Source organism: Vicia villosa, unplaced genomic scaffold, assembly GCF_029867415.1.
Source record: "Vicia villosa cultivar HV-30 ecotype Madison, WI unplaced genomic scaffold, Vvil1.0 ctg.000673F_1_1, whole genome shotgun sequence".
NCBI classification, from domain to species: Eukaryota; Viridiplantae; Streptophyta; class Magnoliopsida; order Fabales; family Fabaceae; genus Vicia; species Vicia villosa.
In genome coordinates, this window is record NW_026705299.1 from 153,482 (window position 1) to 167,884 (window position 14,403).

Sequence of the window (14,403 nt, forward strand, 5' to 3'; positions counted from 1 at the left end):
TTGAATCGGTCCGATTTTACATGATAAACAACAATACATACAAAAAATGATCGTTACAAACAAAAACGATCCGGAACGAACTAAAATTCACCGAACCAATCGGTGGATCCTAAGTCCAAAATAGGCACGTTCTTCGACCGCTCTCTATTTTGCTCGCGCTCTTTGCTCATCATTTCTTTAAACTCCGCCATCCTCGAAACGAACGGATCCGGCCAAGTCTCCGCCTCATTTGAACGATGTGCCGTCCATTGACAAGAAGTAGCCGGTATATGACAACCCGGTTTCAAAAACACTTGAACGAAGTGCCGCGATCGTAGATACCCGATGCATATGATGCGGCCCGACGCGTCCAACGGCGGTCGACTATGAAGTGGAAAGAAAGTCTCACTTAGTCCAAACCTCGTCAAATCGATACACACCATATCATACGCACTTGCTATTAGATGACTCATATCGGGGAATGACATCCACTTCGAAACCGGAGCGATACATTACCGGTAAGTGATGGAACAAGTGCATCATGAATTTTTGCAAACTTTTCTTGATTTTCATATAGTCGGCCGTAGATGTCCCGATACGAAGTCAACTCCGCAATGAGTTCCCGTCGGACTAAAGTGTGATTATTTTCCCCTTTACCGAGCAAACCCGCAACGGCCCGATATCCACAATTGCCGTCGCCTCCAACATCAACGATGTTATCGATATATTTGTGCATAAAAAGTGGCATCTCATCAATGTAGACAATTGGTGATTTTTTGATCGGCGGTGTACGAGGTGGCTTCGAAATACGGGCTCCTTTGTTACCACTACACTTAGACTTCGGTGTCTCATGAACTTCCGAACCATATTAGTTTTCAGCATAAATTTGTTGAATCAATGTAGTGAAATAGGGGATGAAATGAGTGATGTTTACCTGAAATTGATGCTTTCTATGCTCCCTTTAACGTGATCAACGGTTTGAAACTTGATTTTAGGGCGAAAAATGGATGGAGATTGATTGAGTTTTAGAGAGGGGTTTGAGAAGTTTTGGAGAAAAATGATGAAATAGTGAAGGAGGGAAATTTGTATATGCAGCAACAGTTTCGGAAATGAACTTCCGAAAATATGCACGGATTTTGAATTTTTTTGACTTCGGAAATGCACTTCCGAATTGTGGAAATTTTTTAAAAAAAAAAAAGCGCTTCGGAAGTTCATTTCCGAAGCAGGGGTAATTTGGGATTTTCGCTGGGAGTGACCCCATAGGGAGGTGGCTAAAGAAATTTTCTTTATTTAAGGGATTGATCTCTTAAAATATATAGTTACCATTTGCACCCACTAGAGACCCAACTTCGGAACAAATGGTTAAGAGACTTAAAATCTATTATTTGTGTCATATGGGTACTTTGGTTAAATAATTTAGCCCCACATGTCCATTCCACCATTAAGATAGTACTAACTACTTTGCCAAAAATAGAAAGAAGATAGTAGTAGTAACTATCAAGAGGTCTAGTTTGTGAGGTAGGTTTGATTGTTATTTGAAGAAGACGGACAAACAGCTCATGGTAATTGAAAAAGGAAAGGTGTATTTGCCTCCAATTTAATAATGATTATCCACTTTTTCTCCCTTTTTCTTATTCTTATTTAGTGCGACAAAATGGCTAAATTAAGCACACACAAAAAAGTTTTCTCTAATTGAAATAAAACAACTACTTTTATTCGGTTCTGCACAGATCAAATACCTAAAACGCAAAAAGTTCAATTATAGAAAAGTTTAACACAAAAGATACCTCCATAAAATAGTTAAGGATCATGTATAATGTTGAAGAATCAAACCTTGTCTCTATTAATTGTCCGAGTATCATCCACCGTCATATTTGATTAAACAATTTCTCGCATCTCATGTTTCAGAATTTGGATGGTTCTAAATTTCTTTAATATATAAATTTCATTACATTGTTCACATATATGACTTCACTCCTACTCGTATTATTACTTCTCCTCCCCTACTTATCAACTTGAATGTTTGTGTGCTAATTTTTAGATTCACATTGTTCTGTCATGGAATTATTCGTTATTTCCGTAGAAGCCTGATACCCCTTGTATATATCATTTTGATTGCACTATATACATTTAGATGTGAAAAAAAACACCACTTTACTTATGATTATTGTTACTAATTGACTTTTTCTGTTACACAATTAGAATGTTTAGTCCAAATAAAAGGGTTGGAAAAATTTCCATCGAAATATTTATTTCTTTTTAGATTTATATATAATTAACTAATTGTTTAAATGGTCTTTTGGTTCCTATAAATTAATGTGTTTTTTAATTTGTTCCTTAATTTTTTTTCTTGGTCTGAGACCCTACATCTCACTTTCTTGTAGGTGTTAGTCTCGGGCGTTAAAAGTTTGTTTAAGAAAATTGAGTTATCTGACATCGCTGACGTGAAAATGTTTTTATATTTTTTTGTTTAATAATGTACATATGTCGCCATTTCATTATTCCCACAAAAAAATTCAAATGTTCAGAAATAAATTTTTATTTATAGTCTTTGTAAATTAGGGTTTTGTATATTGGGTGAAAAAGGAAATTGTGGTTTTGTGGGAGGAAGGCGACGAACAAACGAACGAAGACGTCGACAAGCTCTGATGCATGACTAAATAACCCAAAAATATAATATTCAAGCACGATTCAGTATGGCAATCGCAAATGTGGAACACAATCTCATCTTTGGTATCTTTCATCTATCTGTGAGTTAGTTATGTTCCTTGTGTGTTCTTGAAACTTGCAAGTGATGAATTTCAGTTTGTTTTTTCATTACGGGGTAGTTGTTTTAGGGATTGTATAATATATTGCACAAGGGGACATGAGCATGAAGTAGAAATTGATCCAAATATATGGAGCTTATTTGAACCAACTTGTGAAAGAGATAATTGAGCTTGAGCATTCAAAATATTTGTTATGGTAGTATAATAATGACGTTGACTAGTACATTAGAATGGTTAGTGATAGTGATAGTGATACTTATAAGGTATATCAATATGCCATGGAAATAAAAAGTACAATGCACATATATGTTGAGCATAAAGGTTAAGACAATGCACAAGTAGGTGATGTTGAAGAAGTTGATGTAGGTGATGTTCAAGAAGATGATGTACATGATGTTCAAGAAGATGAAACAGGTGATGTTAAAGAAGATGATGTTGTTGGTGTTGAACAAGATGAAGTGGGTGATGTTGAAGAAGTTGATGTATGTGATGTTGGAAATGATGTTCATGCAGATGAAAATGAAGATAGTAATAGTAGTGATGATAGTGTCTTTGAAGTTGATGGTTTATCATTTGATGATAGTGAGAAACAGGGATAAAACAAATCACTAACATACAGGGATGAAAAGACACTAACATACTAAGAAATTGAAATGAAATACAAACAAATAATTAAGAAACAGGGATACAATACAAACAAATCATTAAGAAACAAAGATGAAAACCAAAATGCCACAAACATATAGGGGCGGAAATCATAAATTTCAAAGGTTCTTATTCATTCAATAATTAAGCGCTACAGGGACAAAATTCAACAGTTATCCTTCTTCTATGGACTAAAACAAAAAAAAAATACATACACCATGAACATGAGACTCACTGCCATTTCTTGTAAGAAAAGAACGGACACCTTGAAACAATCAACAAAAGCTTAAACAAATTGACCTTCTTGATTTTTTTTCCATCTTCAGTTTCATCTTCTTTATTTTCCTAGCTTCAAGATTTTTAATGATGCAACCTAATTCTTGCACTACCTCGGAATAATTGCAACCAATTGATTTTTGGGTTCAGTTGATGTGTTGCGTTCAAGTTTATCATCCCATATGATTAGCTTATAACTTGACATTGCACCCGAGTTTTAACATTTTGAGAATTTTCGTTTAGGGTTTTCAGTTGAATTTGAGATTAACATCCTCACTGCTCTATTGCAATCACAAACTGGGATTTGAGACTGAGAGTAATTACCTACTAAGGACGTTGCCATCGATGAATGTGTAGACCTTAATGTTACTGTTGTCTGGAGAGAAAGAATTTGCAGAAGATGATTTGAAGAGAGGAAATAGGTGATGCAAAATAATAGACTTTTTTTATTTAGTCCTCCTTTTTAAACCCCCTCCACTAGGTATTCCTAATATTAAACAAAAAGAAAAATATTAAATCATTTCCACGTAAGTAACATTAGACAACTCAACTTTCTTTTGACATACTTCTAATGTTAGGGACTAACACAACAAGAAAATGAGATATAGGAACTCAGACGAAAAAAAGATTTAGGGATCAAGTTCAAAAACACACTAACTTATAAGGACCAAAAACCATTTAAGCCCTAAATTACTTCTCTTTGACGTGCATTCATGTTAATGAAGGGCTAAGTCACCTTAACTTTTAGAAGTCATGCATTGTGTTCTATTCTGAAACCAAAAATGAATAAAGTTGGAAAACTGGTAGGTTTGACTGGGGGCTTTGGTCTTCTTTATAGTGGTGTGGGGTGGACCTCCATGGTGCAAGTCAATTCAATATTCAAGATGAATGTAGTGTAAAGTGGATATCAGAGAATGTACCTTGCTTTTCTCTGTCTTTTTTGTGCAATTTTCTTGTCCATCAATTATACTTATTTTGCGATTAAGTAATTTAACGTTTATCATATTCTTCTACTTTTTTTAGCATGAATAGAATCCAATTGTAATTATAGTTTGAGTTACAGTCAAGTGAATACTCTATTGAATTGTTTTTATTAATTTTTCACAGTAATTCACTTCACTAATATAAATAATACATTCTATACCAAAACTTTCATCTCATCCTATAATTAACCGAGGTATATTTTCTGGATGCACCATATAAAACATATTTTTTTAGATACAACTTATTTTCTCGATTTTCTAATCACCGAGGAAATAGATCTATCAGAGACCTTGCTTCGAATCCTAGCTATTTACTGCATTTTCTATTTTTTGCTTATATTTTTAATTGACTTAGAGACCGAACGCTACATTATATTAGTTGGCGCCTTAACCTTTTCCTTTTTTATTTATTTTGAATTACAAAATTAAAATTTGTTGGATGAAAAAGAAATACTCATGGTACAATAAAAAATATTGATTTTGTTAAATTATTTACTTAAATGACTCATTGTTTCAAATGTCCCTTATTTTTTTATTTTTTTATTTATTTTTAAATTTGTCGTTTCCCCTGGTTATTTGGTCAAACTGAGAAAAAATATTATCTGCATGAATTTATCAAAATATGACGCTTTTCTTTTCATTTTTTTTCTTTTTTCTTTTTGGCTTAATTGCAATTTCGGTCCCCATGTTTTATTTTCTTCTAGATGTTGTTGTTAAAAAGACCATATGTACCCCGACTATAGTATGATTCATATGCATTAGGTGCCTTAGCAGAGATTTGTTGATTAGTGTTGTTGTTGGGTAGTATATTTCTTGTTTACATAGAGATGGAGGATTCCACCAAAACCTATCATACAATTTTCCCGTCGGTGAAACCGAAGTAAAACTCATTTTCTAATTAATTGAGGTAAAATGTGTTTTCATAGTAGTGTTTTATTATCTATTTACTCTTTAATTACTATTCTTATTTCTTTCTTCCATCTATCTTGAGGTGTTTGTGCAAAATGAAACAATACAAAACCTATTATTGCATACAAATCACATGTCAAAAGACAAAAACTCAATATTGTACTCAAAAGACCATATGGATCCTCCGCCGGTTGATTCCATCATCAAAGCCATGGAGCTCTTATATAATCTAGGTGCTTCAAACAAGCATGGCAAGTTAACTAAGGTAGGTAGACGGATGGCAGAGTTCCCACTTGATCCTATGTTGTCGAAAATGATTGTTGCTTCCGAAAAGTACAAATGTTCTGACGAGATCATAACCATCGCTGCCATGCTTTCAACCGGAAACTCAATATTTTACCGGCCAAAGGATAAAAAAGTACACGCTGACAATGCACGAATGAATTTTCACACAGGAGATGTTGGTGATCACATTGCTAATCTAAAGATCTACAATTCATGGAAGGAGGCAAGTTACTCAACGCAATGGTGTTATGAGAACTATATCCAGATACGGAGCATGAAACGTGCCAGGGACATTCGTGACCAACTTGCACGTTTATTGGAGAAGGTTGAGATCGAAATTACTTCAAGTTCTAATGACTTAGATGCCATAAAGAAGTCCATAGCATCTGGATTTTTTCCTCACTCTGCAATACTACAAAAGTATGGATCTTATCGGCTAGTAAAAGGTCAACAGAATGTTCATATACACCCCAGTTCAGGACTGGTAGAGATTCTTCCTAAATTGGTTTTATACCATGAGCTAGCACTCACCACTAAGGAGTATATGAGGAAGGTGACAGAGATAAAGCCAAACTGGTTGCTGGAGATAGCCCCCCATTTTTACAATCCCATGGATCTTGAAGATTTGACCTCCAAGAAAATGCCGCGTGGATGTGGACGTGCTGGCTTATGAATCAGAAAATTGTTGATAAGTTTTGTTTTTAATACAATTTGTAAATAGATTTTGCAATTGATGAGAGAATTTATTTACATTTTTTCTAGAACATCTTATATTTTTTGTAATGTTTGTTCAAAAGAATTAGCTATTTGATCATGAATATCAAAGTTAAACTTTCATATGACTTTATGTATCAACACATCAAATTATATCAAGATATGCAAAAAAATTGATTGTAAAACAATTTGCTATAATAGATAAATAAACCTGCTAGATGCAATCTGAAACTTTTCTCCATGCAGATTTCCCAATACACGCCCTGGTATAAGACATTTTGAGAAACAATGAACACTTTTTTTTACACTGTAAGCAAGTTAAAGGAAAATTCAGATTAAGAAGCAAAACATCTAAGAAAGGAACAAATGTAGTCACTAGAACCAGAGTCAATTATCCAAGATCCAAATGAAAGGCTATTGAATGAATAGGAAATGAACATTTTACCTGTGCTAGGCTTTCCAACTGGTTTATGGCCAAACTAAGATGAAGAGCTGACCTCTGATTAGAACTAGCTGCAGGCTGTTGACTAACAGTTGCACCTTGAATCAACAAATTTTGAGACTTAACAACCCCAAAATTTACATTTAAACGAGTTAAGAGTCCAGTTGCATAATTCAGATCATGATGATGGAAACCATTGTGCATAGCTGCACAAGTATACTTAATAAGTCATGCACAACAAGGCATAGACATACAAGTCTCAAGTCCTTTCAATAAAATTTGCAATTTGGAATAGAATTCAGTTACAGAAAAAGCTCCTTGCCTGAAACCTTTCATGAATCATTCCACGCATCCATTGCATTTTTGAAGATCACAATGCTTTGGCTGATGGATTGGAAAACCGAGTCTTAATTTTACTGCCAAGAGCACGTCACATAGATCGAACCCAAACATGTTAATTAAAACCAGTCAAAACTGGTGTTACAGTTACCAGTTGAAGGGTCCATCACTTTGATGGATGATGTAATGATTAAGGCCCAAGTTCCATAGGTCCATTAGGGTTAATAGTGATGAGTCATTACTATTTAGAAGGATCTAGATAGTGGTTAATTAATGGATTGCAATGTTATAAATAGATACCTTGTGAATGTATAGATCATGAAGAAAATGAATGAAGAAGTTAGTTTTAGAATTGTTATTATCTTTTTAGTGTAGTTTTCTCTCTATTTCTCTTAGCCCCAAAATTATGTTCATAACAAATGGTGCTTTCATTGCCATGAATTCTCCTCCACATCATTACTATCATCACTATCATTATGACCCTACAATCGTCCAACCTCTACCAAATTTTTATTCTTCCTACAACTATCCCCAACCATCGCCCTCGAATACGTTAACAGCACCAGCACCAGCACCTAACCCACCTTCTTTCACATACATCAACAACCATTACCAAACTCAAACTCAGTATTCTTCCTCACATTCTGTTGAAACATTTCACACATTTAAGGTTCTTCAAGAATCTATAAATGACTATTTTGAGACTTCAAACAAATTGACTGATAAATTAAAAGAGCAGATTCAAGCATTCAGTCTTTCTCTCAAAGCATCATGTCCTGAAGTTGTTGAAGAAGACCAGGAAGAATCACCAGATCTATACCAAACACAACTGCATCATCTAAATCTGATGCCAACACAAGTTGATGTTTATGAAGATGAGGAGAAATCAAAGATGCAAGCACTCGAAGAAAATCAGCAAGAGAATCTCATTCAAAATCTGTTTCCAACCAATCACACCCTTACTCTCTGCGATTCAGATTTCGTTCCCTGTTTAACCGTAGCCAAGTCGGAAACACCGCCATTTCCTTCAAAATCATCACTCTTAATCTTCAATTTAGAGTACACTTTCTTGAAATTTGGCATCGGTGTTGTTGCTTCCTTTAATATTGGCAGGGATTGGCCCGGATTCTGTTACGCGGCGCCGATTTCATGTAGCGGTCAGAATACACCATGCTCGTTGAAGATTCCATCGGATATACCATCAAATTGGCAACGTCCGCCGCCGGAACCTCCACCATTTTTTATTTCATTCATTATTTTATTTTTATAGTTTTGAAAAAAAATAAAAAAAATAAAGAAGAAGCGTTGAAGAAGAAAGAGAAGGGAGAAAGAAGGGGAAAAAAATCATCATCACTAATATGAGAATGAAATCTGTCCACCACCATCCCTAAAAAAAAAAATAAAGAAGAAGCGTTGAAGAAAGAAAAAAAAACTTAGTCTTCTAGCTTTGAATTAATTATAAGTTGCTGCATATAATTGTGGACATCTTTAGATTACACCTTGAGGACAAGGTATTTTTTTCAAGATGGGTGGAATGTAATGATTAAGGCCCAAGTTCCATAGGTCCATTAGGGTTAATAGTGATGAGTCATTACTATTTAGAAGGATCTAGATAGTGGTTAATTAATGGATTGCAATGTTATAAATAGATACCTTGTGAATGTATAGATCATGAAGAAAATGAATGAAGAAGTTAGTTTTAGAATTGTTATTATCTTTTTAGTGTAGTTTTCTCTCTATTTCTCTTAGCCCCAAAATTATGTTCATAACAGATGACCATAATATTCGGTGATGGATCCCCGTTGTCTGCACTGACAGAACCAGAACAAGTGGTTACATTGCGAGGAGCCATCAGAGCACTTGAATCAAAATGATTTCCATGAATAAGTAAGAAAAACTTGACATTGAAAAGAAAATCTTATTCAATCAAAAAGTTTCAAATGTAAAAACTGAACTACAAAGCAAGCGCCGAGTCCAAATAAAACCCAGCACCAGTTGGTCAGAATTTTAAGAATTCTGTTACAGCATTTATAGCAGAGGTGCCAGCTTGGAAATCTGCATGGTCTTTATCTGCTTTTACTTGATTGTTCAATAATAAGACAAATTTTATATAGTTGAAAGATGCAAAGCTAGTTGATCCTTCTACAGAAAAAACATTATGATGTTCTTGTTTGAGTCATAAATGTTTAGAAAATAACACAAAAATGCACATAGTTAAACAACTGATAGAAGACTAATATTTCAAGATACAAATAAACCAACGATCGCTTTCATTAAGGCTATGTTTGGATATCATAAAATCAACGGAGCGGAATGGAGCGGAGCGGAGTGGGATGGAGCGGAGTGGAACGGAGCGGAACGAAAATACCATTCCATTGTTTGGAAATTTTATGACGGAACAAGATAAGTTGTTCATTCCGCCCAAATTGGAGGGTAAGAAAAATGGTGGTAAGTGATGGAATGGAATGGAATCCATACCACTCTATTCCGCTCCATTCCATCCGTTTTTAAATTATCCAAACAATGGAATACCATTTTATTCCATCCCATTCCGCTCCGCTCCATCCGGTTCCATCAATCCAAACAAAGCCTAAGTGAACATCACAACACATAAATTTTTAATAGTCTTCCATTCAGGGACGGATCCAGAAATTCTAATATGTGGGGTCAAAAAAATTATTTTATAAAGGGAAAAAATATATATAATTAGGGAAAAAATTATTTTAAAAATATTTAAAAAATATTTGTTTGATAATCGATATTTTTTCAAGATTTAATCATTTATTTTTATTAATTAATAATGTTTTATAAGAAAATTCAAGTATTTTATATTCTTTTGCTTTTCTTTTGTTTTTATTTCGATTATCTTGATTGAAAATGAACAAATTAATTAAAATTAAATATTTTATAACTTACTTTTTCTCTCTCAATAATTCCATTTCATATAAAATAAAAATAAATAAATAAACAAATTTCATGGATTAATGTTTTTTCATCTGATTTCGTTAAATTTAAAAAAAAAAAAATTGAACTTCCATAGTTTCACTCTAGAAAGTTCAAATTTAAAAGTTGAGACATACTATAACTAATATGGACGAATCATAATAGCTTAACTTTATTGACTTATTGTTGGAATTTGTGGTGTATATTATCTCTCATATTCATTTCTTGTTATTAAAGAAAATTGAAGTTTATCTTGTAAATTAAAAACTGATATTTAGTTCTCGGGACAATGCATACGAAAATGAAAAAACGGTCTTTTAATAGTGTTAATTTGTTTTCAATGTGGTTAACTGAATTATGGGGGGCAATTTAACATTTTAAGTGGGGTCAAAATATGTAAATTTTAAATTATTAGTTTGTTTTCCATAAAAGAAGTGGGGTCAAGTGACTCCATTAATGTATATGTAGATCCGTGCCTGCTTCCATTTCCATTTTTGATAGTAGTGCCTCGGCTTCATCAAACATGCCCTCAAAACAAAAACCATTAATCATAATATTATATGTCCGAACTGTTATATTGTATCTTTTAACCAAAAGATTCTTAAAAATGACTTCTGCATTCTTAAGTCTTCCTTCTATGCATAATCCATCAATGAGTATATTGTATGTGCGTATATTTGGTTGAATGCCTTGGTGTTTAATATTCTTGACCAATCAATTGCCTCGTCAACTTGATGGTTTTTACATAAAGCATGTAATAAAGAATTGTAAGTGACTACATTAGCAAATTGACCTCTATCATGCATCTCGTCAAAAAGCTTCCGAGCACGAGAGATACTCCCTGATTTGCACAAACCATCAATAAGAGTACTATATGTTATTATACTAGGAATCATATTCTTGCTTTGCATTTCTTTAAAGAGATTCATCGCTCCGTCCATCATTTTCATTTTACAAAGACTGGGTACAGTAAGTAACTTGATCCAAAAGAAACCTGTGTGGAAGTACTTTATCGTGAAAGTGCAGAGCTTCCTTGACCTTACCATTAAGACAGAAACCTTTGATGAGTGTAGTGAGGATTATGGGATCTGGATGAAAGCCCATTTTGAGAATCTGGATGAAAATATTTTAAAAATATATAAAGTATTTTTAACTAACTCTTTTAAAATCTTCCCGTGCATCGCGCGGGTAAACATCTAATTTACAGTAAATAGAGAGTTAGAGGAATTAATAGGAAAAAAGAGATATTTACAACTGTATTACAATATTAAATTATTAATTATATATATATATATATATATATATATATATATATATATATATATTAATACAACTATTTTATTTTTAAAAAAAGGGAGAATCGCAATTTTTTTTTTGGAGAATAAGCATTACTTTATTACCAAAAAACGATAAGTACAACCGACCCAAGGGTCCCGGTATCACCAACTAGACCAAATTACATACTAACATGTATACTAAGCTTCCTATACATATTACACCTAGTTGTAATATTCTCAGTAATTCTGTCAACTAGCCTCATACCAGAATTGATATCATTAAAAATTCTCATATTTCTCTCATGCCAAATCTCGTAAACAGTCTCCGCAAACGCTAATTTCAGGATCAATCTTTGAGCACCTTTAGGCTTTGATTCTTTAGACATCCACTCCACCTCTTGATACCATTCAAGAGGTCCATGTTGGATATGCAAATTATTCAAAACCTGCTGCCAGATAGCTTTGGTATAAGTGCAGCCAAAAAGCAAGTGTTGTATGTCCTCTTCCTCATCGCAAAAGCAACACTTTAAGTTTACCACAATGCCAAACCGTACTAACCGCTTCTTTGTGGGTAACCGTTTCAAGAGAGCCATCCACAAAGTAAAGCACGCCCGCGGTCTAGCATGGTTGTCAATCAAAATATGCTTCCAACTAACATGTTCCATATTACCACATAACTCCTTATACACAGCACCAGTCTTGTAACGGCCAGAATTAATCGCCTCAGTCCAGTGTTTTGTCGAACTCACTTCAGTCTTGTGTTTCACAATTTTCTTTAAGATCCACGAACTATTAGGTGTGGACTGCCATGCTAACACATCCTCTCCTTTGAAATAGAAAGTGTCCAGCCATCGAATCCAAAGACGATCCAATTTCAAGTGGATATTCCAAGGCAGTTTCCTCAACGTTGCCTTGTTCCAGGTTTGTAAGTCTGTAATGTACAGTCCCCCTGCAGATTTGGGTTTGCACAGATTCTCCCATGACACTAGACTTTTCCTGCTAAGTCCCTCCTTCCCACTCCAAAGGTAGCTTCTGCACAGAGCTTCGACATGTTGAATAATTTTTTGGGACAAAGGCAAAACTTGCATCCAAAATGCAGAGATAGAAAACAAGACACTTTTGATAAGTTGGCATCGCCCAGCATAACTCAAAAGTCTCGCTGACCAGTGATGAATCCTAGCTGTAATCTTCTCAATTAATGGATAGCATTGTTGGATTGTGAGTTTTCTACTAGACAGAGGTACACCCAAGTATCTAAAAGGGATGTCTCCTTCGCGGAAACCGGTAGCCTGCAGGATATCATTTTTAACCATATGATGCACACCCCCAAAGTAAATCTTGCATTTTGCAGGATGTGCTCTTAGACCCGTGGCTCGAGAGAAGTCATCAAAAACTGCCATCATTGTGTTAACTGACATCGTATCTCCACGAGTGACCACAATAAGATCGTCAGCAAAGCTTATATTTGTAATGTGAAGCTTCTTACATCAAGGATGAAATTTAAACTCTGGGTGTTGATGAAGTTTAGACAAACTCCGATGGAGATATTCCATCACTAAGACGAATAGCAGAGGAGAGATTGGGTCGCCTTGTCGCAGCCCACGTTGTGCCTTGAGAAGACCGGATACCGTGCCATTTAAAGAGTACCTGTATGATACAGTACAAACACACACCATAATCCAGTCAATAAATCTGCCAGGAAAATTAAGCTCTCTCAGAATTGTTGCTAGAGCAGGCCATTCAACCGTGTCATAAGCTTTTTGGATGTCCATTTGAATAGCACATCGAGGGGAAATGTGTTTACGGCTATAACCTCTCAACAGCTCATACGCCATGAGGATGTTATCATGAATAACTCTCCCCGGAAGAAATGCTGATTGGCTGACATCAACTACTTCACAATTTTATATATAGATAATTATGTATATTTTCACAATATATAACTTACGATTCTATTATATATAGATAATTATATTATTAACAAAATTATATTGTAAATTAACAAAGTGTCTATTAAAATATAATTTTCAATTTTATTAAAATATTCAATTATCAAATATATATTTTTAGAACGAAGTTATTATACAATTATAATTGCCACAAATATTCATTGATTGTAAAAATTCTATGTGTTTAATTATTAGACTTGTTGTAACTGAAAAATTATAGTTGAGTGATTTATGACAAATTAATAAAAAAAAATATCCATTAATATTTTAATGGTACATTAATTAAAGAGCTAGAGTTGAGTGATGAAAAATGATTTTATATTTATTATCACAAAAAAAAAACGATTTTATATTTTTTTATATTATAAATTATTTATATAAAATTACTATTTTATGTGATCGACATAATATTTATGTTGTAAATAAGAAAAATAATATTATATAGAAGAAAAATATGTTAAGCTTATATTTTAAAAATGATAAATATATATTAAAATTGTAATTATATTTTTTTTCGGGTTAAATGACTTTTATCCCGCGTAATATAGGCGTGTTTTGGTTTACCCATAAATTTGTTTTTTAAAGCAGACCTTAACAAATAAAGATTTCATCATTAAAGTCTCTGTTCCATTTTTTTGACAAGATTCTTAGAATCTTGCCTACGTGGACAAAAATAATGTGCTGACTGTGTGTTTGCTGCACACGTGGCATTTTTTTTATAATTTCCACATGGATTTTTTTTTTTTGAATTTTTAATTTTTTTTTTAACTTGGTACTTCTAGGTTAAAATGGGATACTCCCACCAAGTTTTGGGTTGAACAATATAGATGCACAATTTTAAAACTGAACTATGTAATTAATTACAAATCTGAACAATATAATTATTTTCAAATC

General features: G+C 33.7%; 2 protein-coding genes and 1 pseudogene across 2 annotated transcripts; 1 reads left to right on the top strand and 2 right to left on the bottom strand.

Annotated features, from left to right (window-relative positions):
- The first annotated feature begins 5,930 nt into the window (after nt 1-5,930).
- On the top strand, nt 5,931-6,518 carry LOC131630355 (pre-mRNA-splicing factor ATP-dependent RNA helicase DEAH1-like). Its single transcript, XM_058901143.1, has one exon. The coding sequence runs from the start codon at nt 5,931-5,933 to the stop codon at nt 6,516-6,518; it is 588 nt and encodes a 195-aa protein (XP_058757126.1).
- Nucleotides 6,519-10,736: 4,218 nt separating this feature from the next.
- LOC131630356 (pentatricopeptide repeat-containing protein At3g22470, mitochondrial-like) lies at nt 10,737-11,329 on the bottom strand (annotated as a pseudogene).
- Nucleotides 11,330-11,739: 410 nt separating this feature from the next.
- Nucleotides 11,740-12,960, bottom strand: LOC131630357 (uncharacterized). Its single transcript, XM_058901145.1, has one exon. The coding sequence runs from the start codon at nt 12,958-12,960 to the stop codon at nt 11,740-11,742; it is 1,221 nt and encodes a 406-aa protein (XP_058757128.1).
- Nucleotides 12,961-14,403: the final 1,443 nt, after the last annotated feature.

Excerpts from the sequence above, each read along its gene's own strand:
- LOC131630355 (XM_058901143.1), top strand. The coding sequence starts at position 5,931 with ATGCTTTCAACCGGAAACTCAATATTTTACCGGCCAAAGGATAAAAAA.
- LOC131630357 (XM_058901145.1), bottom strand. The coding sequence starts at position 12,960 with ATGGCAGTTTTTGATGACTTCTCTCGAGCCACGGGTCTAAGAGCACAT.